This window comes from Arachis duranensis, chromosome 6, assembly GCF_000817695.3.
Source record: "Arachis duranensis cultivar V14167 chromosome 6, aradu.V14167.gnm2.J7QH, whole genome shotgun sequence".
Taxonomy (NCBI): domain Eukaryota; kingdom Viridiplantae; phylum Streptophyta; class Magnoliopsida; order Fabales; family Fabaceae; genus Arachis; species Arachis duranensis.
Window position 1 is genome coordinate 110,903,822 of NC_029777.3, and position 27,397 is coordinate 110,931,218.

General features: G+C 32.8%; 4 protein-coding genes across 4 annotated transcripts in view; 2 read left to right on the forward strand and 2 right to left on the reverse strand.

Annotated features, from left to right (window-relative positions):
- Positions 1-1,096: 1,096 nt before the first annotated feature.
- Positions 1,097-4,855, forward strand: LOC107496005 (uncharacterized). Its single transcript, XM_016117212.3, has 8 exons — positions 1,097-1,375; positions 2,068-2,334; positions 2,848-2,919; positions 3,024-3,062; positions 3,238-3,345; positions 3,749-3,846; positions 3,948-4,059; positions 4,399-4,855. Exons 1-8 carry the CDS (start codon positions 1,214-1,216, stop codon positions 4,645-4,647), a joined length of 1,107 nt encoding a protein of 368 aa, XP_015972698.1. The 5' UTR covers positions 1,097-1,213; the 3' UTR covers positions 4,648-4,855.
- A 921-nt stretch (positions 4,856-5,776) lies between these two features.
- Positions 5,777-8,192, reverse strand: LOC107495999 (proteasome subunit alpha type-1-B). The gene is made up of 2 exons (XM_016117203.3): positions 7,694-8,192; positions 5,777-6,495 (listed from the first exon to the last, which is right to left on the reverse strand). Exons 1-2 carry the CDS (start codon positions 8,042-8,044, stop codon positions 6,007-6,009), a joined length of 840 nt encoding a protein of 279 aa, XP_015972689.1. The 5' UTR covers positions 8,045-8,192; the 3' UTR covers positions 5,777-6,006.
- Positions 8,193-15,893: 7,701 nt separating this feature from the next.
- LOC107495998 (auxilin-like protein 1) lies at positions 15,894-23,758 on the forward strand. Its single transcript, XM_016117202.3, has 7 exons — positions 15,894-16,652; positions 17,630-20,853; positions 21,003-21,100; positions 21,211-21,276; positions 21,402-21,491; positions 21,819-21,995; positions 23,477-23,758. Exons 1-7 carry the CDS (start codon positions 16,264-16,266, stop codon positions 23,510-23,512), a joined length of 4,080 nt encoding a protein of 1,359 aa, XP_015972688.1. The 5' UTR covers positions 15,894-16,263; the 3' UTR covers positions 23,513-23,758.
- A 1,513-nt stretch (positions 23,759-25,271) lies between these two features.
- LOC107496000 (ornithine carbamoyltransferase, chloroplastic) overlaps positions 25,272-27,397 on the reverse strand; it is a 4,722-nt gene continuing 2,596 nt past the window's right edge. The window contains exons 3-5 of the mRNA XM_016117204.3: positions 26,652-26,783; positions 26,279-26,554; positions 25,272-25,736 (exon numbers count right to left, since the gene is read on the reverse strand). Of these exons, the coding sequence (XP_015972690.1) occupies positions 25,554-25,736; positions 26,279-26,554; positions 26,652-26,783 (591 nt within the window). The 3' untranslated portion in view covers positions 25,272-25,553. The remainder of the gene's footprint in view (positions 25,737-26,278; positions 26,555-26,651; positions 26,784-27,397) is intronic.

Here is a 27,397-nt window from a genome sequence, read left to right on the forward strand (position 1 = left end):
TTGCATATCTCTTACTTTCATGGAAAAGATACTTAAATAAATTTAGTAAAAAATGGTGAAAAATTTTTATGTACTAACTTTATGAAAAATAAATGGCATAAGAAATTTATTTCCCAATATTAAACAACACATAATAGAGCCAAAAAAAAAGTAGCAAAAGCAAGTACAATATAATACAAAGAGAATTAATGTAGCGAAGGTAGACTGAATTTTAAATAAGTATTACCCGTAAAAAATGAATTTTAAATTTTAAGTTTTACTCCATGTCTTAGTAAATCTTTTTTTTTAATAGAGAAAAATGAGTAATATTCTATATTGGCCTTCAGAAAATAAAATTTTGACGGTTATTTTAATTTTCAGAAAATTTTGGTTATCAAATCATTCTAGATGAAATTATAGATTCTACAAAATGGAATATAGAGATTTATTTAACAATAGAAAGTTGTCTAACATACAAAATGGAATATAAAGATTTATTTGTATGAATAAAATCTTTTTCAGAAATAATTTAGGTATAACTCTTAAAAAAAATCTTAGCAAGGATATATTTAAAAATTATTATTAATAATTTTTATTTTAATAAACACACAAAAAATATATTAAAAATTAAAATGTTACATATTTATTATAATTTCTTTTTAATTAGTAATCTTTAACATATTTTTTATTTTTTTCATGGCAACTCTTATTTCGACGATGTGTTATAACTTAAATAATGGTATAGTTTTTCTATACTCAACTAAAAGTCGCGAATTCAAATCTCTCTATCTTTAGTAAAAAAAAATTCTCAACAAATTAAAAATTAATTCGTTGAGGATCAAAACTCTATTTAAAAATTTAAAATTAGCTTATAAATTATTCAAACCCTATATTTATTTAGTCACAAAAAAACCCTACATTTATTTAAATAAACTAAAGATGTAACCACTAAATCAACCTAATTTAATTTTTATTTTTTAACATGTTTTTCATATGGTAAATCCAAAAAATAATAGGGAGCGCAATACACGGAAGTTTGGTGCAGCAGCACCGTGCGCCTGCGGCATCTGATTCTGATCCCTCTTCTCTTCTCTTCAGTTTTTTCTTTCATTTCATTTCAGAATTCTCTCTATCTCTCTATCTCTCTATTCTATTCTATTTTCTCTCTATTTCTATATATAGCATTCCAAAAACACCACCACTAAACATATCAATATATCATACAAAAACCATAATGGGAGCTGAACCTTTGTCTAACCACCCTACAATACACGACCAACAACATTCTCGTCCTCTCGTACTTGGTCTCCAACCCTTTGCCCTCGTGGACCACGTGGCTCGCGTCGATTGGTCCTTGCTAGATCAAATTCCCGGTGAACGTGGTGGCTCCATACCTGTATATATTAACCCCCTTCACTTATTTCACTTTTTCTTTTTTCTTCAACAAATTCGTTTCCTATAACTTTCTATGAGTTCTTTGTTACTGCTAGGTACTAGGTAGGTAGGTCCTTGTGTTTTGTATCTCAATTTTCTTTTACATTTTTGGTATATTGTGTTGTTATGTTAGTCTTAGATATTTTCCTAGGCATCACATCATATTTAAGGTAACTTATATCATGTAGTAGAAGTTAATCAGAAGAAAGTGTGGATATGCGAGAATGATAGTCGAGAATTATTAGATGAAAATTTAGTTAAATATGTCAAACCGCGTTTTTCACCTATCGTTTTCATGCTAAGACAACTTCACGTGAATAGTCACCATAGAAGACGATAGGTGAGATTCATTAGTTAAACATGTCAAACGATTTAACAGTTTTTACCTATGGTCAGCCTCGAGTAGGTTTTGAGTTAATTGGTGTTGGGAGAATCATGTCTCTTGTGAAATTTTCAATACTCAGCAAAATTGTACCTACTAGGAGGATTACAGATGTTTGTGGTTATGTATGTTTTGATCAACTATCCTATAATTTTGACACATTATTCATGCACATCATATTGTAGCAAATACTATTTGAATGTATAATATTGACATGACATGAGAGTGTAGAATTTAACTTGGTGGATTCCTTTTCTTAATGATTTTATCAGGTTGGAATTGAGGAGCTTGATTTTATACTGAAGGAAGTGAAGAGTCATGTTCTATCATCCCCTGATGATGGTTCGAGCCCGGTTAAGACCATGGCTGGTGGCAGTGTTGCAAACACAATCAGAGGGCTAAGTAGTGGCTTTGGGATCTCTAGTGGCATTATTGGTGCTTGTGGGGACGATGAGCAATGCAAGCTCTTTGTTGATAACATGAAATCCAATGGTGTGGACCTCTCAAGGCTGAGGAAGAAGAAGGGACACACAGCACAGGTTTGCTCAGTCTTCAGTTTTAGAAAGAATTGCTTTATCAATAAATTAGAGAGAAATTTTATCTGTAGTTATATTCTATAGACATCATATTATTAATCGAATACCATTGGAATGTTCGAGTGGTAGGCAATGTTGCCCTCTTCCTATAGTTCTCAAGTTTGAGTCCTGAGGGTGAAAGGAACTTGTGCTTGGACGCATTGACGGATTTAGAAATTTTAGTAACAGGGGCAAATATAAGACATTCTCAAGAGTAAGATATGTATAAATTTATATACTTATAAATAAATGCCCAAATTTTAGTGGAGGTACATGCCCCCAATTCACTTGGATTCGTCCTTAGTCAGGAGAGGTAGCAACAATTCCTCGAGCTAGATTAGTTGAGTCCTGATAATAGGGTTCGGATACCAGTCAAAGACAAAATTATATACTAATATTAATAAGTGTGTGTTTGCAAATAACATATCAAGTGAAGTGATTGTGCAAGAATTTTGACAACTTGGTTTTGTGAAACAGTGTGTTTGCTTGGTTGATGCCTTGGGAAACCGTACAATGAGACCATGTCTCTCAAATGCTGTGAAAGTTCAGGTACATGACTCTGTTCTCTCAATGAATATGTAGAGTTTGGAGCAGAATATATATGGATTCAGTTAAATTTTGTAATGTTTGAATTTTACTTCATTATTCTGCAGGCAGAAGAATTGACCAATGAAGACTTTAAGTGCTCCAAGGTGACTTAATCAACTAAATAGCATTTCATCACATAAGACTCTTTCGCTCTTATCATATTTAGATATTTTCATTATGTTGGGGATTATATATATTGAGCCTTTGAACTGAATTATATTTTTGAATATGGCAACTTGTCTGCTGTGACTCTTAGTTACTGTTATATTTACATTTCAGTGGTTGGTGATGAGATATGCAATACTTAATTTGGAGGTTATTAAAGCTGCTATTCTTTTAGCCAAACAAGAAGGTCTTCTTGTTTCCTTGGATTTGGCTAGTTTTGAGGTATAAATCAAATCTCACTCGCTCCCAACTTGTTCTGATGTCATTTAGCCGAAAGCCCGAAATGTATAATCTTCCAATCTTAATCCGAGTTTAAAGTTTGTGTTTGGATACTGTCTCTCAGACAAAAATAGAGAAATAGTTATGAAAAAACTTGTTTGGTTGTCGAGACAGGGAGAAAGATACAAATTTTATCACACTGCCCTCCTAGACCACCGTGGACCACCAACATAGTTGGTTGGACTGGTGCCGAAAAAGTTTTCTTCTTTCTTGTCTTGTTCTTGTTAGAACCAAACATGTTAGAGAGACTTCTTTTGTGTGTCTAGATTTGTCTCAGATACCTTATCCAAACACGAGCTATATAAACTATATCACTCATCTTATATGGTCCCTTTACTTTGGCAAGATGGTCAGGAATTTCAAACAACCACTCCTGGAGCTAATAGAGTCTGGGAACATAGACCTTTGCTTTGCAAATGAAGATGAGGCAATGGAACTTTTAAGGTGGCTGCCATTTGTATTCAACTCAGCTTCACCTTGATCTAGTTTCACTTGTTATGTTGTTCTATTGATTGTTCATGGCAAAATTCTTTGCAATGGATTAGGGGTGAAGAAAATGCTGATCCGGTGGCTGCCGTAGAATTTTTGGCCGAATATTGCAAATGGGCTGTAGTAACACTTGGTGCCAATGGATGCATTGCAAAACAAGGAAAGGAGGTATATTATCTTAATTATTTTGATTTTGCAGCACATGATCAATTTTATTTAAACATATAACTTAGTGTTCAAGATGGAGAGCATATTCAAATAGACCTATCATCACTATTAGGTTCATTTTCATCTATTGAGTGAGTTTGATAATCAAACTAATGAAAGTTGTGTAAAATTAAATGTCATTTTTTCCATAATTTTGGCATGCTAAGCTCAAACTGAAAATTATTTTGTACCAAAACAAATTACTATTGAGATATTTGATTGTTAATAAGTCATTATCATAAGAGTTATGTTATGTTTAGTCATTTCTTGAATTATGTTTTACGTTTAATATTGTCGCAGATTGTGCGAGTACCGGCGATAGGGGAAGCAAAGGCAGTCGATGCCACTGGAGCAGGGGACCTTTTTGCTAGTGGATTTTTGTATGGCGTTATAAAGGGTTTCTCACTTGAAGATTGTTGCAAAGTAGGAGCATGCAGTGGTGGAGCTGTTATTCGTTCTCTTGGTGGTGAAGTGACATTAGACAATTGGCAATGGATGTTCAAGCAGATGCAGTTAAAGGATCTTCTTTTGCCTGATACATCCAAATGAATGAATAGCCTCCATTGAGATACATGTTTCCACTTTTATTCTTCTTTTGATTTATTACCATCAAATGGCAGCTATAGTGTTCCATTTTTTGGACTGCTTTGTTCTATGCATGGAAGATAAGCTTATTAAATTATCCAACATAAAGATAAGGCAGCTTCCAAATATTGTTTCCATTTAGTAATTCATACTTGTGTATATGAGTACTTAGTTATTTATTTTAAAAATTATCAAACAAGATATGAATTGAATTGGATACAGTCAATGTAAAAAAAAAAAAATTACATACACACTTAGTCCTATATTGTCATATTAGCATAGATATTTGATAAAACTATTCGATATTATAATAGTCCTAAATGCACGTATTTGATTAAAAAACATTCTAGAACTGTTTTACACTGTAAACATATGCATAGTAATGAAACACTTTAAGGCTAATTTGAGTAAAATAAATAACTTAAATAAACTCTCTCAAAAAAAAAAGCTTAAAATATGAAAATTTTTTTATTAATGGCCGTTTATAAATAAATTATTTTGTATTTGAATTTTTAGTTATAATAGTACTTGTTTCAAAATTGTTTATAAATAAATTATTTTGTATTTGAATTTTTAGTTATAATAGTACTTGTTTCAAAATTGTAGCATTTAGATAAATAATTCAAAAAATATAATTTTTTCACAAAAAAATAAATATTAAAATATTTTATTATGTATAATATAGTAGGTAAAAATAAAAAACAAATATAAAATGTGTCATGTATGTTTTGTTACTGTTTTTTATTTTTGCTACCCCTACTAGAACTCAAACACGGCTCTAAATATGGTTGATTCCAGGCCATAAACTCAAATATTTATAAGGCTAAGCACCGTTGTCTCAAAACATTTTAATTCCAAAGATATACGCACAATATATTCATCAAGTGTGACTTTTAGCAGAGCTTTCTTTCTCTTTACCCTATTTGTAACTAAAACATTTCTTTCTACCGAGTTTCATCCCACTCCACAAACGAAAATCATATGCGAACAGAACAATCGCAAACATTCATGCATTGTATGGTGCATATGCCTCAGATTGGCCAAATTTGGGTAATAGTTTTGAGCATCATTTTTCACCATTAATTTCACTAGATTTACCTGGAATGAAGCCGTAAATTGAGCGTTCCATCAAACACTTTCAAAGTCTATCAAACGGTATCACTAAATTGTTCAGTTATCAGCCATGGAAGAATTGCATAAACCAACATGATTAAGAAAATAAAATCCATCAAAGAGATATCTTTTCCCATGACACACTCACCATGAATTCTACTCATCTGTAAATAACTGTTCTTAACCCCTCTATCGCTGGAGCTTAAATTATCAAATGTCCATAGGAGCAACATCTGGACTTGCAGCGGCTGCACCTTGATCAGCACCGGTACCCTGATCTGCAGGAGCATCCTGCTCAGCTGCAGGCTGAGGTTCAGCCGGAGGTTCATCATCCCTAACAATCTCAAATTCATCAATCAACTTTTGTACAGTCTCTTGATCCAAAATGTGAAACGGCTCACCAACTCCAACCACAGCAATAGTGCATACGGAGCTCCTGAGCTTTTCACCTTGCAAAGACTCTCTAGTTGCAATAAGTGCATCTTTAATCAGTTCTTCGCGTGAGGAGCTCATGAAGTTCTCAAACTTGCGTTCCAAGTATGTCTTGGCGGCTTGTGAGCGAGAACCAATTGCAAAAGCCTGATATTCAAAATAGTTTCCACTTGGACAGTTATAATAGAGGTGAGCTCCTGATTCATCCAGTCCACCGACCAAGAGGCCAACCCCATAAGGACGCTTCCATGACCGCTGGGTGCAAACCTGCCATTAAAATTGCATCACAAGAGAAAGAGTTCTTATAATAAATTCAGCAAATACTTCTTTCTTTCATACATCAATTTTGTAGATATTTACAAAATAGACATTATGCATGCCTTAATATGCATAGAGTTGCATATATCTTCAACACCCCACCACATATCTTCAAAGTAAAGCCAGGTAAACAGAGTTGCATGACATAGATATTGTGCCTTGATATGCATAACACAAATAAAGTGTTAAATACAGATGTTGTCCCATTCAAGATTTTCTCTCACTCCATTAATATGTTGCATAGATTCAATGAGCTATTCAAACTTCAGACTGGACCAATGGCCTCTCACAAACCAAATTAGAGGAAGCACATCTAGTTAATGACTATAACTCACCACAAGGCACACTAGGTGAACTGATTCCCCCATCATAGCTAAATAGCTTTCCCATTACATTAGCAGCAAAGACACCGAAGAAGATTGTTAGTTTTTGCATGCAACTAACTAGTCATTTCACATTTAAGAGCTCAGCTCAATAGCCTCTAAACAGAACAAGAAAAGATTGACAACATTTCAAAATGCACATCCCATAACTAACTTTGAGGTCAATCACAAATACATCCAAAAACAGAAGACAAAAATCACAAAGTAAAACAGATTTGTAATCATTTCCAGCCACTTAGTTAGAATGTACAAACTACAAGCAGCATAACCACAACATCTCATATTTAACACTATAGCAAACAGTACCAGTTTAAAGAAACTTTTTGTTTTTAACACTCAATACCACTGCAAAGTCAAAAATCAAGGTAATAAATACTTAAAAGAACGGAATTTGAACATATCTGGTAATAGCTGATGCCAAATACAATCATCCTTTCATCATAGCCAATTTTAGCACCGTAATCGAGATGACTAAACCACACTAAAAAACCCTCAATTCATCATAAAAGAGAACTTCCACACTTCATCACTACTCACAGTTACAAATAACACCACAAACCTAAAAACCAATCAATTCCACCACAATTAACATAATCAACAATTATAGCACTGTCAAATTTGACAATTCAAATTAATAAAAAAAACACCAAAACTGCATATGCAGATCCAAACATTTCAAAACACAAAATAAATCCTAGCACAGCAATTGCACGATCCAATCACCATAACAGTAACAAAAAACCGAAAACCCTAGACCTTGATACCTGAGCCTTGTCAGCGAGCTGAACGACGAGTCGTCCAACGGGAAGAGGAGACTCATAGGTATACGAATAGTTGATGCACTCGTTGCGCATGTAGCGCGAGAGAACGCGGCCGTCGGCGGTGAGTCCGGCGATGGCAACGCCGATGTGGTCATCGACTTTGAAGATCTTCTTCTGGTGAGAAGAGAGCTCGGAGTTGGCCTTGTTGACGCATGCTAAAACGACGTGCGTTTTGGATCGGAGGCCAATTGCGGCGGAACCCTGCTTCACTGCCTCCATTGCGTATTCAACCTGGAAGAGCCTCCCAGCCGGACTCCACGTAGTAACATCGGTGTCGTATTGGTTTCTGAACATTGTCGTTTAGAGGTTTGGGGGTAGGTTTGGAGTTGGGGTTTGGTTTCCGCTTCTCTTTCTTTTTCTCAGCTGAAGAATGAAAACTGAAAACCCCCGAGAAGCAATAAAACTTGCTACTATTCTCAATCCTTTTCTTTTTCTCCTTTCTCCCTTCTTTGTTTATTTTATTTTATTTTTATAATTTTTTCTTCGTATTGCTCAAGAAAGTAGTAGGACTCTTTGTATATTATTAAAAAAAACAACATTTTAAACTTTGAAATTGTTTCAGTTTAACAAATGCTTAAAATATATGAATATATTCTCCAAAAATGATTCTAGATATCACAATAATAATAATGATAATAATAATATTAAAATATACTTTTTGTCCTCGTACTCACTTACGGGTTCGAGTCTCCCTGTCTTTGGTTAAAAAAAAATTTTTGTCTCTGAAATTTGACAAAAATTTTAAAAATATTCTAAGTTTTATTTTGTTTCAATTTTGTCCCAAAAATTTTAAATTTGTATCAAATATATCTCTAACGGCTAGTTGTTCAAAAAATTTAAGACTAATTCAACAATAATTTCATAAGAATAACCTCAACACAAGTAAATCAAGCATAATTTTTATGTATTATTATTATATTGGTCTTAAATTTTTTGAAATTTTAGTGTCGAAAGTATGTTTAATGCAAATTGAAAATTTTTTGGAACAAAATTAAAACAAAATAAAATTTAGGAGTATTTTTAAAATTTTTGCCAAATTTCAGAGATAAAAATACACTTTTTTGGGTTTTTCACGGTATCTCCTAACTCGATAGGTCAAGGACTAATCAATCGCGGTACTGAGCTCTAAAGGTTTGCCGCTGACCAATGGATTGCTGCATGTACAAGGATATTATTTAATATAATTAACGGGCCCTAAATGTTAAATTTTGTCCGATCCATAATGTTATTCTTTTTATGGATATGGATCGGGGTGCTCTTCCAAAAACCGATGGAGTATTGCTTCTATGTTTTGTTTCTTTCTTTTTTTTTTTTGGACTAGATTGTATATTTTGTTTTTAAAGATCAACAAACATAAGTTAGATTGTGATGGCCGTTTAGCCCAAAATATAAACAAAAAGAATACTGGCCCAATATTTTAGCTATACACCAAAACCAAAAACTTTGCAAGTGCAAAGCTTTCACTTTTTGCTTTATAGACGAGAACCTCTATGGTTGGTCAACTTAGTTCAAGTTAAATTAAGTTAGAAATAACCAAGTTGGATTGCTATAGTGGTCAGTTCACTAGTCTATTTAAATAAATATCTAGTAAAAAATTTGACTCTCAGCTTTGTGCATACATTAATTCATTGGTTAGCGGTAAATCCTTAAATAAAGTTCAGATTTATGACGGAATAATGATTGATTTGTCGGACTAAAAAATACCGTGAAAAAAATTAGAAATAATTATTTAGTATTTAGTATTTACACGCATGCACCATGCACACACAATGTATAAAATTGATTGAAGATATTTTCAATAGCATGCATATGCTAATACATTTTGAATTGATTTCCAAAATTATTTCAAAAGAAAGAATGTCATAGCCATGAGCTTATTTGCAGGTATATATTTTAATATATGGGGACATTATTGTTCATTTCATTCTATTTCATTTTTAAAACGAAAGAAATATTATCTTTCACTTTTGCTGCTTTAAGCATTGAAATCAACTAATGTATATCATCATTAATTCAAGATTCTCCTAAAGTAATTTCTCTTACTTTGTGGATGCATAAGCTTTTTGCGAATAATTGATAATTTATCTTTCTTTTTGAGAATAAGGAAAAAAAATATATATTGGGTGACACAAATTACAACTAGCAGCAAACATGTTGATTTGCTCCCACATGGTTCGAATTATTTTATTTATGTTTAGTTTGCTATGCGACGACCATGTCCTATGCAAGCACATAAAACTTATTTAAAAAATTTTATTTCTATCTATATTCTCACAAATAAATAAATTTATATATTTATTATTAGTGTGTTTCTATCTTAAAAAATGCAATTTTAAGTAACTAACGTCAAGCCTCAACAATTTTTGTTTAATTTGAATCATCTACTTTCTCATCTCTACAGCGACAACTGCTTTACACATAAGAAGTACCTAACACATCATAATTAGGTACAATAAGATTGCATGCCGATAATGCATTGAACATATATATAACTTTTTCTTTTTCCCCTTTCTCTTAAACTAATTAACATGTAGATCTAGAATAAGAATTAGGATCTACACAAGATACTTTAGTTCATTCTTTTTGTTTTAAAAGGAGTGAAAGAATAAAAGAAGGACAATGCTAAAGGAAGAAAAAGCCATCATCATAGAGCTTTGACATTTTTTTTATGGACCTAATAGCAATCTTATCAATTAGCTGCCTTTATAATTGCCCGTTTGAACTTTAATTTGTGACATGTGATTATGAATTTCAAATATCCAACTATGTATCTGGTTTTAAAAGTTTATTATATTTTATTTTATTTGTATAAATAATTATATTACGTGTACATTAAAAATCAATCAATATATATAAAACTACGTATTTGAGATTTTATAAAAAAAATTGTATTATACTATTGTAAACAAAGTTTGAATGTCTTCGAATCCTACCTTGTGCATACAGCAACCCATTGGCCAGCGGCAAACCCTTAAATGGAGTTCAGTATCGCAGCGGATTAGTCCTTGACCTGCCGGGTTGGAGGATACCGTGGGAAACCAAAAAAAAAGTTTGAATGTCTTCGGCTCTTAGATGAGTTTGGGCTTTTTGTATGATAAAATTGGTTCAATTCCGCAGATTTTGTTTTTGATATTGGACGGTGTTTTTTTAAAATGTGAGTTGATGGGATGTTATTCTCAAATGTGAAATGTTTAATTAGATAAACAAAAATCGGACCGTTCGATTTGTGAGAAGTACAAAAATCGAACCGTCCGATTTGTGAAGATACAAAAATCGGACTGAAGGATTTGTGAAATCGGACCAAAAAATTTGTGAGAGTACAGAAATCGGATCGAGGGATTTCTGTTAAAAAAATAAAAAATTTAAAACATAAAAAATTTGACCATTCGATTTGTGTATATTTCACACTTTTGAAAAACACCAAAAATTACAATGTTAAGGTATATCACTACTTTTATTTCCATATAAAAAAAGCGCTTGAATTAATTAATTACTTTATTATTAAAAATACATTAGTGTATCACATATTCACATTTCAAGGGATTAAACTTCCAAGCATGTTGAAGAAAAAAAAAACGGCATTCAATCATTTTCCAAAATATATATCTTCCCACAAATCTATGCCAAATGTGTATATGGTATTTTAATTTTAATATTCTCATGCAATAATACTAATTGTTAATAAAAAAAATTGTGAATTGAACATATAACCTTTTAAATTTTAATGTAATAAAACAATGGTGATCAAAATGACTTAGCTAGCTATATCCATATATAGGAGGAAAATACTTTATAAACAAATATTAGCATAATCTAAGTCAAAGTAAATTAGATTGTGTTCATGTTCATGTTATATTCATGCTTTATTTCGTATCCTAAGGAAAGCGATCATCATTAGATTGCAGAAAAGAACAGAAATAATTTGTTTTTGGTGAATCAATCATAATCTAAGTCCCTGAAATTCAAGATCACTCATAATGACGATAATGATGAATGGCCAACCACATTTTTGGAGTCGGAGTAGAAGTACAATTTTTTTTTTTCACGTAGCGAAAGAATATAAAAAGCCAATTTATATTTCAATGTTCATAACTTCATAATTCATATATAACAATTAGTGGTCCCATTTAAATTATAGCAGTTTTAGTTTTTTACACCAAATGCCTCTTTGGGGTTTCTGATTCACAACACGGGTCTAACCTTTGTGAAGCTACTTTTCTGTGTCTTGTGAACCAAACTCTGCTGTTTTTACTGTTATCGTTTGCATAGATTTATTAATTATTAACAATTATTGCGCATATGCATGTTCAGATATTCTACTTAAAACTTGTACTGAAGTGGAGCCCAACCAACATGAATAATAATATATTTATCGTACGTGTTTTTTTAATTTTTATTTTAATTTAACTTGTTATAAATAATATAAATTATAATTTTTTTGATAGAAATGTGTTTAAAATATTTTTTAAATTTTAATAGCTAGAGGTATTCAAGACTCGCTTCGGATCCAATTTTTTACTCGAAATCATTTTTAGGTTGGGTTCGGGATTTGCTTCGCGTCACCCGATCCAGTCCAAAATTGTTTTTTACAATAAAAAATATATATTTGAGTTAATTAGTAATGTTATATTATATTTTTATAATTCAATTAATAATTTTTTATATTATACGGTATTATTTTTATTTTAAAATAATTTATTTTGATATAAATATAATATAATATTTATTAAATTTAATTTTTAAATATAAAATTTTATTATTTTAATATATAAAATTTATAAATTTGTATGTACTAATTTTATACTCGATTTAATTTTATTTATTTCAGAACACTTTTGAATCAAGTTAAAATAGACATGATAATATTTTAATATCAAATCCAAATCTAATTAAATCTAATTCCCCTCGAGTCATCAACGCCCCTGTTGTCCAAATTTACTATATGAAAATGCAATTTTCGGTCATTTGATTGAATTAAATGTTTCATATTAAACCATTTAAAATCAAATAGCGTCACTCCAAAAATCCTTAACTAATTAACTTCACTCATCTTAACAATCTTTTTTGAGTATTAATGTAAAAAATATATTTTAGTATTGATTTTTTTTTTATATGGACAAAAACAAAAGGCCAAATATTAGCACGCTTTTTAAGGTGTATACTTGGAAACAACATTATTCGCCATTATCACAAACATCTTGTTGCATTGTGCAGCTGGTTAATATATTATGTTTATGTAGTATTAGCAGTAGGATTTATTAATTAATTAATTTTCTCAGAGTTCATTAATTTAAATATACCATAATAAATTTAAAGCAATGCTATATTAAATTTTATATTATTTAACATTCAAATATGACGTTACACCTAAGAAAAAAAATGATATACAAAAGTAAGCACTTTCTTCTTCTTAACACTTATTTTATTTATTTATAAATAAGAAATATTTATTTATTAATGTGTACTAATAAATTTTTTATCCAACAATTTTTTTAGTGGAATGCAAAGTAAAATTCAAAGTGAGTAAAGATAAGTGGTGAATCAATTTAAATTTGATTTGTGGGTAAAATTTTAATTTTATTCTTTTATGAATAATTTTGCTAACGTCTTAAACTTTCGTCTTATTAAAGATTTTTTTTTGTCTCATACCGTATTTTTAAATTTATTAAATTAATAATTAATTTGTCATAAATCAAAACTCTATTTAAAAATTTAAAGTTTAAACATGAATAAAGTCAACTTATTAACCCGTAAATTTTATATATGTATTATTTATTATAAATATTTAAATGAACCAACAATTTTCATTCCATCTCTAGTAGCAATTAGCAAGTAGCTAGCAAGCATGCATTGGCAACAATTGATGAGTAATGAGCTGACAGCTGTAGGCACCAAACGCAAGAAAAACCATTCGTATAAGTTACCAGTTATTATGTCACAAACCCTCCAACAATTTTACATTTTAATATACCGAAATTACCCCTCAATAACGTTACTTCACTCACCTATAATTCTATGGAAAAGTATAAGGAACCAAAAGTTTATCAGCAAAAAATTAAACAAAACTACATTAATTTATATTAATAATTAATTAATTTTAAATTTTTTAAATTTAAAATTTAAAAAAATTTAAATTGATTAAATAAACCTAATTAAAATCTATAAAAACCTTCCTCTTTTCTCTCACATTAACCTATCCACCTCCAACAATCACAAATTCGAAAAATATACAAAAGAACATCCATTTAATATGAAAAAGAAACATTCTGATACTTAGTAAAAGAAACATTCATATATATTAACTTGTAGAGATTTTAAATTCATCCAAAAGTATTTAACTGAATTTTGACTGATATGCTTTTGGTTCCCTAATTTTACTCTAATTCTATATACTATTGCTACTGGGTGTTGGACTTGAAACTATTCCCGACCAAACGACACACCGGCGAAGACTTCCTTAAATGTTTTTATTATAGCAGCAGTTTTCCCTTCTATTATTAACTAAAATACTATCAACATGGTTGGCTTAACGATAAACAAGTTGAGACTTGAGAGTATACTTTAATGAAAAGACCAATTCCAAATCTTGTACTTACACAACACAGTCTACCAAATATTAAGAGTTAAATTTCATAATAGTATCTCATAAAGAATAGTTAATATGATGAATGAAGTATTAATATCAAAATTAAATAGTAGGATGTAAACCACAATTACAAGATTAGAAAAGAAAGAGAGAAAAATTAAAAGGTTCATTGAAATGATTCAAATTTCAGATCTCTTGAAGATGATTACTCGTTACTAAGTGTTACTCCAGATAATGAGAATACACAATGAACATAACAAAAAATTTATAATAGTCGTTAAGATATAACTGAAAATAATAAATCTAAGAATTAATCTCTACGTACAAGTGGTTTGCGCTTATAAGTTTTACAAGTATGAAAAAAACAAAATCCACTAAAAGCCCACGTGCCTCTTTAACAGACTTTTAAATTAATTCAAATTAATTAACACGCAAATATATAACTTCTATTTTTCAAAAGATTTTGTTTCATTTTTCAAATTTTTTTGTCAAATTTCTTGGATCTTCTTATTCTTTCGTTTTTTTTGGATTTTCATTGTTTCTAAAATCAAGTTTTGAAATTGTTGTGAAGATAATGGAATTTCAGAAATACACCCAAACAATTATAGAAATACACTCAAACGAATACAGAAATATCTCTAAACAATTACAGGAATACACCCAAACGATTACAGAAAGGATTACAGAAATGCACTCAAACGATTACAGAAATGCACCAAAGGATTTAAGAAATACACCCAAAACATGGGGGAGATAGTATATTTCTTCTTGAAATTTTTTAATACTTTGCTGGTTAAGGATGAGGCACATGGCAGAGACAATCTAGAAAAAAAAACCTAGAAGGATAGTAAAACAGTACCTTGAATAATGTTTCTTCGTTTTTTCTGGTGATTTTTTATGGAGATTTGTATATTTTCTTATTGATTTCTTCTACTCTTAGCAAGGAGTTAGAACGCGTCTTTTGTTTCATTGGTTGAATCTTGATGGTTTGCGTTTTGACTGAGGAAGAAGAGAAAGAGTGCGAACGCGTGCATTGGACGCTCAATTTTAAAGGAATGGTGCTCGTACTTTTTTCTTGGACTTAGACCAACTTATTTAGTTTATAAACCAACAAGACTTGTATGTGTAGCAAACCTCTAAGTCTAATTATCATAACTCATATATATACAATACAAACTAACTTAAATATTAGAATGTCTTTAAAAAAAAACCTTTCCTAGCATTATTTGCAGCTAAACGAATTAGCTGAGCTCCTGTTTTCTTATAAGCTCATCAATACTCCAAAAATATATTATTAATATTTGATGTTTTTATAAAAAGATTTGGTCATTTTTTATAAATATTATAACAAAATTTAATTCTTTTAATAATTTTAGTATTAATTTTTTGTATTGATTTAATATTTCTAACGGTTTTTTAAGTAATTTTCTCTTTATTATATGTTTTATAATGATATATTTTGGTTTTTTGCTTAATTGATCTCCAAAATTTATCTCCTCCAAAATTTATAGATCTTTTCCTTTTGAAATCTAGAGCGACGGGCTTTCCAAGTCACCCACCGAGCACCCGGTCACCACACGTCTCTGACAGTCAGACGGCAACAGCCGAACAGCTACGAGGTAGAGACCAGAGTCTCCGGTTGCAAGTGGCGTGTACCCCTCAAACACGCACAAACACAGTCATTGCGCTCTCTTTTTCGACGGTTACACTCCGATTTTTATTTTCCCTCTCATTCCGTTGAGAAAAGTCCCTTTCACTCCTCTATCTCTCTCTCTCTCTCTCAAGTCTCAACACGCTCTTTCGTGCTTCTTCTTCTTCTCTCACTCTTCTGGAAAAATCACTTCACAAAAGAAGAAGTACAACAACAATAACAATACAGTGAAGAAGAGAAGAGAAGAAGCTTCTAGAACCGATCCTAGCCGTTGAGATGGAGTTTGGAGCTGCGACGGCAACTTTACCGAAGAAGCTATCGAGCGGTTACGGTGTAGCTGGAAGATCGGCCTACGACGGCGTTTTCACAGCTCCGGTAAAGCTCAGAGCTCCTAGTTTCTCTACTCGATTCGATGATTACCGTGAGATTTTCGGTGCCGGAGGTGGAGGAGGAGGATCGCTAGGTTCTTCTATTCCGATTCTCGAGCTTCCGGAGCTCAACGAAGAGAGGAGCAAAATCAACGAGGTTCGGCGCTCGCAGCTCGATTACTCTGCAGTCTTCGGCGGGTTCCGGAACCTGGACGGTGCTGTGCGTTTTGACGAGCTGGCAGCTGAGCCTAGGAAGAAGAAGCAGCAGGATAGCTTCGCCAGTGGAGCATCAACGCGGTGAGTTTTATTTTATTTATTTTTTGCTTGTTCTTGCTTATACGTTAGGGTTTTTATTGATTTTACTGTGGAGTTTGAAAATCGTCCTATAAGCATGCGTTTTGTTGTTTTGGCTTTGAACTCCTCATTCGAATCGAGAATGTTTGCGCTTGGAATTTGTTTCTGATACTTTTTATTTTTGTTCTGAGTTTTGACCGTTTTGTCGGTCATGTGATTTGCTTCTGAGAGAAGAAAATCAAATTGATAGTTTATTTTATTGAGTGGATAGCAAAGTTAGTGATTCTGATTGTTACTTCAATTTTCGAATCTAATACTTTGCTTAACTTGTTGATCCATTTCGCGGTTCCTTTCACTATACTTCCATTCGAGAATATCTTGTTCGCTAAGGTTTGAGATAGACTAGGATTATCATTTCGAAATTTATTCATTGATTTAAGTAGCTTTTCAAGCACAATTACTAAAAATGCATTGTCAAGGTCCCTAGTTGAACCATCTTTGATTTCACTGTTCTAACCTAGCTAGTGGAAGTTCAGGCTCCTGCATTTGGAATCTGTACGTGCTTTGTAGCCAGATGCCACTGTGAGGAGGCTAAGATAAACATGCTGTTTTACAGTATATTATACAATATACAGGTCTTCATTTTACAGTTTAATTACATTAAGTTCAGGCAGCTGACTAGAAAGGCGACTGTTTATACTTTATATCTCTTTAAATATGTCTTGATAAATGCTGTGGTATTAAGTAGGACAAAATGAATTCCTGGCCTGGCTGGAAATATTGTACATCATTAATTGTGTTATGGGCCCAGTTGACCTTAATGCGATCTGATCTCATTGGGTCCTGTGGAACTGTTTGTCTGTAACCAAATATATTTGGAGCATTTTTGTAGTAATTAATAAAATAAATGCTAATAATCTTGTTAGAACGTAGAATGCAGACATTTATAATAATGTTATTCTTAACTTATTATTCTGCAGGAGCAAAACCAATAGAGATGATCAATCTTACAAGGGAGACACTACTAATTATTCGAAGGAAATTCCAGCGGTATCACGGTCATCAAATGATGGCAAAATGATCAATATGTCATATCATAAAGTTAACCAGGGAAGTGAAGATGGAACGAAGGGGACAACTCATATTGCACATCCTATCCCTGCCTATACTTGTTTGGTTGAAGAAGTCAATCCAGTGAAGATAAACAGAGCTAATAAGTCCACACCAGCTGCACAGGATGCTTATTCCAGTAATCATCATTATAATGAAGGGACAAAGGAAGTTGGATATCGAACTGGTGCTTCATCTGATATTGCCAAGAAACAGTCCTCCAACAATGGAGTAAAAGTTAAAAATAGATCCAGTTCTGTTGATCTTTTTTTTTATGCATGTGAGACTAGCAGTGGAAGTAATGGAGCACATCGCATCAAAGTTCCTCCATCAGACCATATCTCAGGCGATAGTAGCAACCTTGATGCTATGAGATCAGCAGCAACCAAATGCCAGACATCTAAAAGTGACTCGCCTACAGGTGCTTCCCGTGCTGATTCACCATCATACCTGGATGATTTGGTAGACTCAAATTCTGAGGCTGCCGCTTCTGTAGCTGCTTTACGAAAGGCAATAGAAGAGGCTCAATTAAGATTGAAGGTCGCAAAAGAGTCATTGAGAAGAAAGAAAGGTTTTCCTGATCGTGTGAAGCGGAAGTCTAATATTGACCTTAAAGCCAATGTGAAAAAGGAGGCTGAAGTCCAATATAAAACAATGAAAATGGAAGAGATTAGGATGAGGCAAACATTTGGAGAAACAGATGCTTTGCCACAAGTTTCTTCTGAGGTAGGAAGGCCAATGAGGAAAGAGCGAGTAAGATCAGATGCTGGGGCTAAAGAAATGTTTGTTTCTGCGCATGAAGCTCAGAAGAAATTGCATTCAACTAAAACAAAACGTTTGGAAGAGGTCGAGCACAAAGAAGCTGATCATAATGCAAAGGTTGTTGAGCCTAAAGAGGCAGAAATTAGTAAGAAATTGCCGCATAACAAGAACACAGATCATGACTATGAGAAGCCAGAAGAGTCTGGCCATACAATTGAAGTGGTTAAGGGATATAGGGAACAAGAAAAGGTCCGGGTAGGTGATGAAGCATGTGCAGGTGAGGAACTTGCCTGTGAAACCAGGCATAGTAATCAACTAAAAATAGCTGCAGCTAATCGAGCAAGCCTACACAAAGAACATGTCAATGAAACTAAACATAGGTGTCAAGAAGTTATAGATGAAACAAAGCTGGTTCAAGTGGCATTTGATAGTGGAGCGAGAGACAAGAAATTAAAGGTAAATGAAGATGGTGAAGCTGATAACATGGTTACACCAGTTCATGATCCAGAGGACCTCGAATGCAACTTGGATGAGCAGGGGTTAATAACGAGAAATGAAAAACAAGTTGCTTTCAAGCCTGATGATGATGGAAAAATGGAAGAAGCATTCCCTGAGGTGGAAGAATGTAAACAAAATGTGAGAGCTGTTGAGCAGCTGAGTGAGATTGAGAAAGCCATCGAGGAGAATGCTGAATTGTCCGATGAGCAGGAGGAGTTGTTTTGGCAGAAAGACAATACAATAGCATTCAGTCCTCATGTTTCATACTTGGAAAGTGTGGTAGGAGACATACAGAACTCAGCATGTTTAGAGGACAGAAAGAATATGGACGAAGCTGGATTTTTGGAAAAAAGTATAGACACGGAAGATTCTTGTCAAAGACAAGGCACCGAGAATAATTGCAGCAACATTATTGTGCAGGAAATACAGGAGGAGATTGTGGATAATGTTCTTGATGAGGAAGAAATTTTTGAAAGAGTTTCAAAGAATAATGATTTAGATGAAGAAGAAAGGGTTCAAGACACCATAACAAGGGAGGATGAACTTGAAGGAGGGTTTATTCTGGTGGAAGAAACAGAGAGGGAAATGGAAGATAACAAGGAGTCGGTGGACATAACTCGAGTGGCTCAGATTGATCCTAACTACATGGAGACAAAAGCAAAGGAAGCTCGAGCTGGCAAGTCAACAGAAACTAGTTCTAGCAATGAGCTCAATGAAACTGAGAAGTTAAACGATATTCAGGTAGCTGATACAATTATTGAAAACGATGAAGCTTTCAAAGTAACTCCTGTGGTTTATCCATATGATGTGCAAGATGATATAATGGTTGCGCACGATGCTTCATTCCAACAAGATAAAGATGAAGAACCAGAATCAGTTAAGGCAAGAAGCAGTTCCTTGGAAGAACATGCAGCCGAGACTTCTGTCTCCAATCAAGATGTCCTTGAACTCAATGAAGGAGTAACTAAAATGCAAGGTGCAAGTGCAACAGTCATCTGCGAAGGAGCTGATACAAATATTGGTGAAACTGACATGAAGTGTAGGCAAAATGATGATAAATGTTTGGAATCTACAGAAAATGACTGCAATCTGGCATCACATGATGAAGAAACAACTGCTGAGCCTGTAGAATTCTGCATTGACACAAAGGAGGCTAAGGTTACATCAGATGAAGAGGTACATGAGAATCGATCTAAGTTCTCTAATGAGGAAAATTTGTTTGACTATACTGAAGTGTGTGAAATACCTACTATGTCTGAATTGAAATCAAGCGGAGAAGAGGAGGTCGAAACAATTCAGAGTAGTCCACAGGAGATCCATCAAGCACCTGTGACAATGGAAGCAGAAGAAACCAAAGCTAATCCGCAGAAGCTAGAGCTGGAAAAGGAAGACCTCAAGAAAATTGATGAAGGAAAGGAGAGAGAAAGGGTAAGACGAAGAGAAAGAGAAAAGGAGAAATTAGCTGTAGAAAGAGCAATTCGTGAAGCTCGTGAAAGGGCATTTGCTGATGCCAGAGAGAGGGCTGCTCTGGAGAGAGCTGCTGCTGAAGCGCGGAAAAACATCGATGTGCGAGAAAGGCCGGGAAAAACTACTGGTCAAGCAAATGAGAAGACACTAGCCGAGAAGGCCGCTATGGAAGTGAAACTTAAAGCTGAACGTGCTGCTGTGGAGAGAGCAACTGCAGAGGCACGTGCACGTGCCCTAGAAAGGGCACTATCTGAGAAGGCTGCCTCTGAAGCAAGAAATAAACATGACAAGTCAGACCAGTATTCTGGTGCTTCCAGAGATAATGGAGCGAAACAAAACTTCCAATCAAAATCTTTCAGCTATGGTGGTATGTGATGTTAAATATTTTGCTACAGCTGACTCTTCTTAGCTACATTTATTCTTTATTCTTTATTCTTTTTCCTTTTTCCTTTATTTAATAGTATTTTCTGCTTCAATTTTTATTGATTCTCTACAAATTGTATTTGCTTGGAGAAGTTCGAGATTCTATTGATTTATATGATGGAGCTAGTGGCGATTCTGCTCAAAGATGTAAAGCTAGGTCTGAGAGGCACCAGAGAATAGGGGATCGTGTGGTATGGTTTTCGGTTTGCTCAGATTTTTCATTTTGGGATACTTATTTGTTCATATATCAAATGACTGGATGTCTGGATTTATCACTTCTATTGCTTTTGGGATAGTGCAGGCAAAGGCTCTTGCGGAAAAAAATATGCGTGATCGTCTTGTTCAGAAGGAGCAAGAGGAGAGAAATGTAATTTGCTATCAAATCATTTTCTTCCAAAAAATAATAATTATAGATAAACAAGTAACATCTTGCAAGCTGTGTGCTTCCCATGTTTCACATTGTCTTGCACAATCTTATCCTGTGTCGTGCAGAGGATAGCAGAAGCTCTAGATGCTGATGTTAAAAGGTGGTCCAGTGGGAAGACAGGAAACTTGAGGGCATTGCTTTCAACATTACAATATGTATGTGTTAACATTCCAAATAGTTATAATTCCTTGATGATGGATAGCATATGAACTTGCCATAGATATCTTTTTCCTACTGTTCATGAATCTCATCCCTATTATTTTGGGACAAGCTTTCATTTTGTATTTGATAATAAGCATCAATGATTCGATGTTTTCTATTAGAAAATGTCACTCATTAAATACGACCAAATATTGCCTTGCTTTAACCTCATAAATATATTTAGTTATCTTAATTCCAAACCATTGGCTTCCCTCTATGGATCCATTATGCTGAGGAAATTTACTATTTTGCCCCCCTGCCAAATCTTTGTTATTTTGCAGATCCTTGGGCCCGAGAGTGGCTGGCAACCAATTCCTTTAACAGATATAGTAGCCACCAGCGCTGTAAAGAAAGCTTATCGCAAAGCAACTCTTTTCGTGCATCCTGACAAGCTGCAGCAGCGGGGAGCAAGTATTCAACAGAAGTACATTTGTGAGAAGGTTTTTGATCTTCTAAAGGTTCGTCCTCTTTGTCCATCTATATATATAATATATATATAACACGGATGCATGTTCAACCTACAATCAAAATAAATGTTTGGTAACTTGATTTTTGTTGTGGAAAAAAACGCTGCTTCCCAGAGGTTAATCTTGTTTGGGTAAATTATTAAAATATATTATAATGAAGGATGTGATAATTTTAAGTTGAAAAAATATTTTATATGCATGCAACTTTTTGAAATTTATGATCATAAATAGGAGGTGATTTGAAAATTTCTTTTTGTTGACATGGTGATTTGAAAATTGTTATGATTTATATTGACTTCAAGTATTAAATATAGAGGAATATTAGAGAACTATCAGAACTTATTGTTTTTAGCCATCAATTAGCCATCAAGGTTAAAAATATGGGATAATGTATGTTGTGTGATTACAAGACTAACAGAACTAGACTAAAAGAATTGAGTTGATGGCTAAGTGATGGCAAAAAATAATAAAGTCTGATGGTTCCTTAGCATTTCTCTTAGATATAAACGTATATTCTATACTCTTCTCTTTTAGCGTAATTTTACCATATAAAAGTAGTTTCTTTTAGTAAACTATAATTTTTGTCCTTGAATTTTGTCAAAAATATCCTAAGTTTTATTTTGTCCCAAAAATGTTCAATTTGCATCAAATATTTAAATTTTCAAAATATTTATGACAAATCCAACAATAATGCATGATAACTATGTTAGATTTGATTGTGCTGAAAGTTATTCTTGTGAAATTGTTGTTGAATTGATCTCAAGTGTTTTGAAAAATTAGCCATCAGGAATATATTTGATGCAAGTTGAAAACTTATGGGACAAAATCGAAACAAAATAAAATTTAAAGATATTTTTAAAATTTTTAGCAAATTTTAGAAAAAAAAACTATACTTTATCCTTTTTTAATATATATATATAATAAAAATTATTTAAAAATCAGTTTTCAACTAAATCATCCAAAGAATAATTAATTATATTGAAAAACAATTATATGAATTTAAATGATTTTTGAAGAAAGTTAAATTTTTAGTTTTTCTTAAATATCTTAGCGCCATTTTCCGCTTCATCTTTTTACATTCTCAAGTTCGGTGTGTTTTAGTAGTAAATCATTATTTTATCCCAAAAATAAAATAAAAAATAAGTCTTGTGACTCGCCTTTAAAAATTTGTATCTTAAAGGGAAGTTCGTTAAACTCATTTAAAAAAAATGCATTAGACCTTGGATGAAACCTGTTAAGTATATCTTTGGTGTGATTTGTTCGTGTTTGAGGTCGGGGTTTGGTTTGGTTAGTTTTATCGCACCAAAACTGAGATGGCTAATGTAAGGGAAGATTGACGGTGAGCATTTTACTACATTTTACGTTTTACTGAGATCGCAATTGTATATTACATTATTATCTATGAAGAATGTTTCTTATCTTAATCATTGAAGGAATGAAGTTCCAAGGCCATTGATTTTTATTGTCTCCAGGAATCTTGGAACAGATTCAACATGGAAGAACGATAGATGTTGCTCACTGCACATGGTGGGGATAATTCTTGCGGAAGTGTATGCTATGTTCAATGAAATGAAAAGTAAGCTTATTGTAGGAAGGCCTATAAGTTAAACTTTCAATATATAATTTAATTCATGTAGCGTTCTCCATTTCTTGTTCCCCCACCCAAGATAGGCTTTTAATCAAGTAATAAAAGAGTAAAGATAGCTCAGTCATTCAGGATTGGGCGATTGGCTGAATCTGGCCATTTGATTTAACCGGTTTTTGAATTACATCACCATAAAAACTTATTTTTAACTATATTTTTCTATTCCATTAATAAAAAAAAAAACTATACAATCATGTAAACAATGAAAATAAAATTTACTAGATAACTTGATGAATTTTAATTAAGAAAAATTATTAATCTCAGTTTATTCTCTAATATCTAAGTAAATAAAATATAGAGCGTTTCTTTTATCATTTGATGTTTCTAAAAAATGATTTAAAAATATATTAAAACTTTTTATCATCAGTTTTTAATTAATTCATAATGTCACAATTGCATTATAAAATGCAACTGTGTTTGGGCCCTAGGCTAGTTCTCAAACTCCTAGATCTGTCTAACGCCCGACAACTAGTTGATGTGATCCTATGCAAACTTCCATGGCACACTCCCTAGTTTAGTTACTGACTTACTGTTAAATGCTACCATGATGTAAACATCTTTTAATTGTAATTAAAATAAAATAAATGATTTAAGTGATATGGTCGATATTTACCTATTTCGATTTAAGTCGTATCAAGAAATTTTGAACTCTAGAATGCAACTAAAAAATAACAATGTTACAATACCAAAATGACATTTAAACACATCAACCATTGACTAACAAATGAGACAAAATTTTGGCGAGTACAAGGACCAATATATTAACTTCGAAGACCTGATTGATTCATTCATGATTCAACCAATTTCTAAGAATCAAAATGAGCATTACCTCAAAATAAAAAAGAAAACTGTTTTAACTTATTTAGCTCATAATTTTTGTAGTCTTTGGAAATATTGTAAACTTTAGTATTAACATTGCAAAAAAGATTCGATTCTTTCCTATGAAAAAACTATAACAATTTTATTTTAGGATTCTAAATTTATATACTTAAATAGAGAAAATAACTCAAACTGAATTTATTTTAATGTAAAGGTCAACAACATCTAAATAGAATGATAATAAGAAGCTAAATTCTTTTAGAACTATTTTTTAACTTTAAACAATTCCTTTTTGTAAAAAACTAAAATTAAAGTTGAAATTAAAGTTTACTGTAATTTTTACAGGCCAAAATGGTTATTTAAGACTTTCAACTATTTTCAAGAAACTACTAAACTAGTTTTCAGTATTTTAATATCTTACTAATATTTATTTTGAGATATTGATCCGATGTAAGATTAACCTTTATCGATACTTAACTGACCTAGAATCAACTCCACACTTGTACATCACACCATAAATATAAATATTTCTCCTACATGATACAATTTTTTGGATAAAATCTTAAGAATGTTTTCCGAATGATAAATAAAATGCTAGTTTTAAATAACTAAAAGCTTACTTAAATTTTATTCGTACCATAAAAACTCAACTAATATAATAGAAGCAAAGTATGCACTAGAAAAAGTTAATGAAGTGAAAAAGTAAATATTTAATCATCATTGATTTTGTAATTAAACTCCATTGTCTTGATTCAATGATAATTAGACCATCACTTTTTCACTTTAGAAAAACTTGATCCAACTACAACAGATAAACATTAATATTACCTCAAATATTTAGTCGACGGCTGAATTTCGGGGTATATCTTTGCCCTCAACGATACAAAATGACTTAAAAACAGTACGCCACCTGGTCCATTCCAATTTTCAAAACTCAAAACTGATCAAGTGACATCAAATGGCAATCCGGTGGCTGATAACAACAAACGGAAGCACAAGCGGCTACAACATAAAATCACCCAGCTCAAATTGCTAATTCCCTAAACACTCGAGTATTATACTATACCAAGATCAGATGAGTGAGTTTACTTGCCAAGCACATAGAGCATTATGGCATTCTGTGCGTGTAATCGGTTCTCAGCTTGCGGGAACACAATTGAGTTTGGAGCTTCAATAACTTCATCCGTCACCTCCACCCCTCTTTCTGCTGGTAAGCAATGCATGAAATACGCATTTGAGCCAGCTATTTCCATAAGAGTTCGATCCACCTGCAAAATGGCATTGTTATTTCCTGCCAAACGCTACATCCATTCAATCACGCCACAGCATTTGTAAAACAGATAGTCAATAACAGAATAATAGCTGATGAATCCCAATTTTATTTTATTTTTCTCAAAACACCCAACCAGTTCCAATTTATATTGTTGCTATTATTCATTCAGCAATTTATTTCCTAACTATAAGTATGAAAAGCCAACTGGGCTGGTTTCTAAATATTCAGCAAGTTTCTGGAAGCATGTTGATTCCGATGCATTTGATATTGTAATTAGATACTTTGATTATCAATTATTGTCTTAATTGTTCATCACGAGATCTATGCATAATTCAAACACTATACTTCCTTATCTCAGAAGAACACATTTCTTTTTAATTGACTTATGAGTTATGACTGGTACCCACAACTTCATCCACCATTTGAGCAAAATCACAACATACAGTAACAATAAAAAGTTCTATCAGAATGTGCTATATTTGTGACACGTTAAACCTGTTATCATATATTTTCTGGCTGAAATATCATATCAAGTACCTGAAATCCTTTAAACACTTGACGGCGGTATGCAGCCTCTTCCTTTTGTCCCATGCTGGCCCAGACATCTGAATAAACAACATCAGCTCCTCTGACAGCTTCTTTGGGATCATTAGTTATCTCAATTTTGCTGATTCCAGCCTGCCGTGCCTTGTCCACAGTTTTCTCATCAGGTTCAAAACCCTTTGGGCAGGCACAAACAAAGTGAAATGGAACTACAGCTGCCAGCAACAACCATGAATGGACAATATTATTTCCATCTCCAACGTAGACAACCTGTCGCATATTGTAAATATGTTCATATGATTATTCTTCTAAGCAATGCCAAGAATTGTGAACAAGAAAGTTCATTAACATAGCAATGTAGCCTAACCTTGGTGCCTTCCAACCGACCAATATGCTCAATAATAGTGAGGGCATCAGCCATTATTTGACAGGGATGGTTGTAGTCTGTCAATCCATTGACAACTGGCACAGTTGAATACTTGGCAAGATCAAGTATGTCCTGTAATTAAACAGGAAGAAGGCAACCATACTATTTTATTGACAGAAAGATCAATCACGTACAGAGCGGAAATACTTTCATCTCACAACAATCATAACTGGGGCCAATAATCACAAAGCAGGTTTCTTTCAATATATTACCCAAGTTACTAAAGCCACATATACAGTACCAATAATCATTATTCCAGGAGAACCATTTGTAGGTATCACACTGGCATGTTCAGTCCAATCAAAGAAGCATTGCAATGTGTCAATGTCTACTGGGAAATACTTTTCTTTGAGCAAGCACAATACCCCCAGCAGGTACCTAGCTTAGTCATGATTCTAATGCATGTTATGCATGCATAGAAGTCCAAAAGAACAGTAACGAAGAATAAAAAAATCTTGAAACTACCAGATTGCTGTTTATGAAAAATCAAGGAACGGACGACGACACAAAAACAGTGCGTCTAATAGCTACCATACATGATACCGACTGAATGTAATGAACAGTTAGATGAGTCCTACAACTCATAATAATGCATCAAGAAAAGTTAATCAACAGAGGAAGAGAACAGATAAAGAGAGGAGATGAAGTTGGGGAGAGAGAAAGAGAGGAGTCAAGATAATAGAATA

What these genes read in the sequence shown, in the direction of transcription:
- LOC107496005 (XM_016117212.3), top strand. Translation starts at nt 1,214, where the DNA reads ATGGGAGCTGAACCTTTGTCTAACCACCCTACAATACACGACCAACAA. An exon ending in TGGATTTGGCTAGTTTTGAG is followed by an intron (nt 3,346 to 3,748) that starts GTATAAATCAAA and finishes TACTTTGGCAAG; the next exon opens with ATGGTCAGGAATTTCAAACA. An exon ending in GAGGCAATGGAACTTTTAAG is followed by an intron (nt 3,847 to 3,947) that starts GTGGCTGCCATT and finishes GCAATGGATTAG; the next exon opens with GGGTGAAGAAAATGCTGATC.
- LOC107495999 (XM_016117203.3), bottom strand. Translation starts at nt 8,044, where the DNA reads ATGTTCAGAAACCAATACGACACCGATGTTACTACGTGGAGTCCGGCT. An exon ending in AGCTCGCTGACAAGGCTCAG is followed by an intron (nt 6,496 to 7,693) that starts GTATCAAGGTCT and finishes TTTTAATGGCAG; the next exon opens with GTTTGCACCCAGCGGTCATG.
- LOC107495998 (XM_016117202.3), top strand. Translation starts at nt 16,264, where the DNA reads ATGGAGTTTGGAGCTGCGACGGCAACTTTACCGAAGAAGCTATCGAGC. An exon ending in AGAGAATAGGGGATCGTGTG is followed by an intron (nt 21,101 to 21,210) that starts GTATGGTTTTCG and finishes GGGATAGTGCAG; the next exon opens with GCAAAGGCTCTTGCGGAAAA. An exon ending in AGGAGCAAGAGGAGAGAAAT is followed by an intron (nt 21,277 to 21,401) that starts GTAATTTGCTAT and finishes TGTGTCGTGCAG; the next exon opens with AGGATAGCAGAAGCTCTAGA.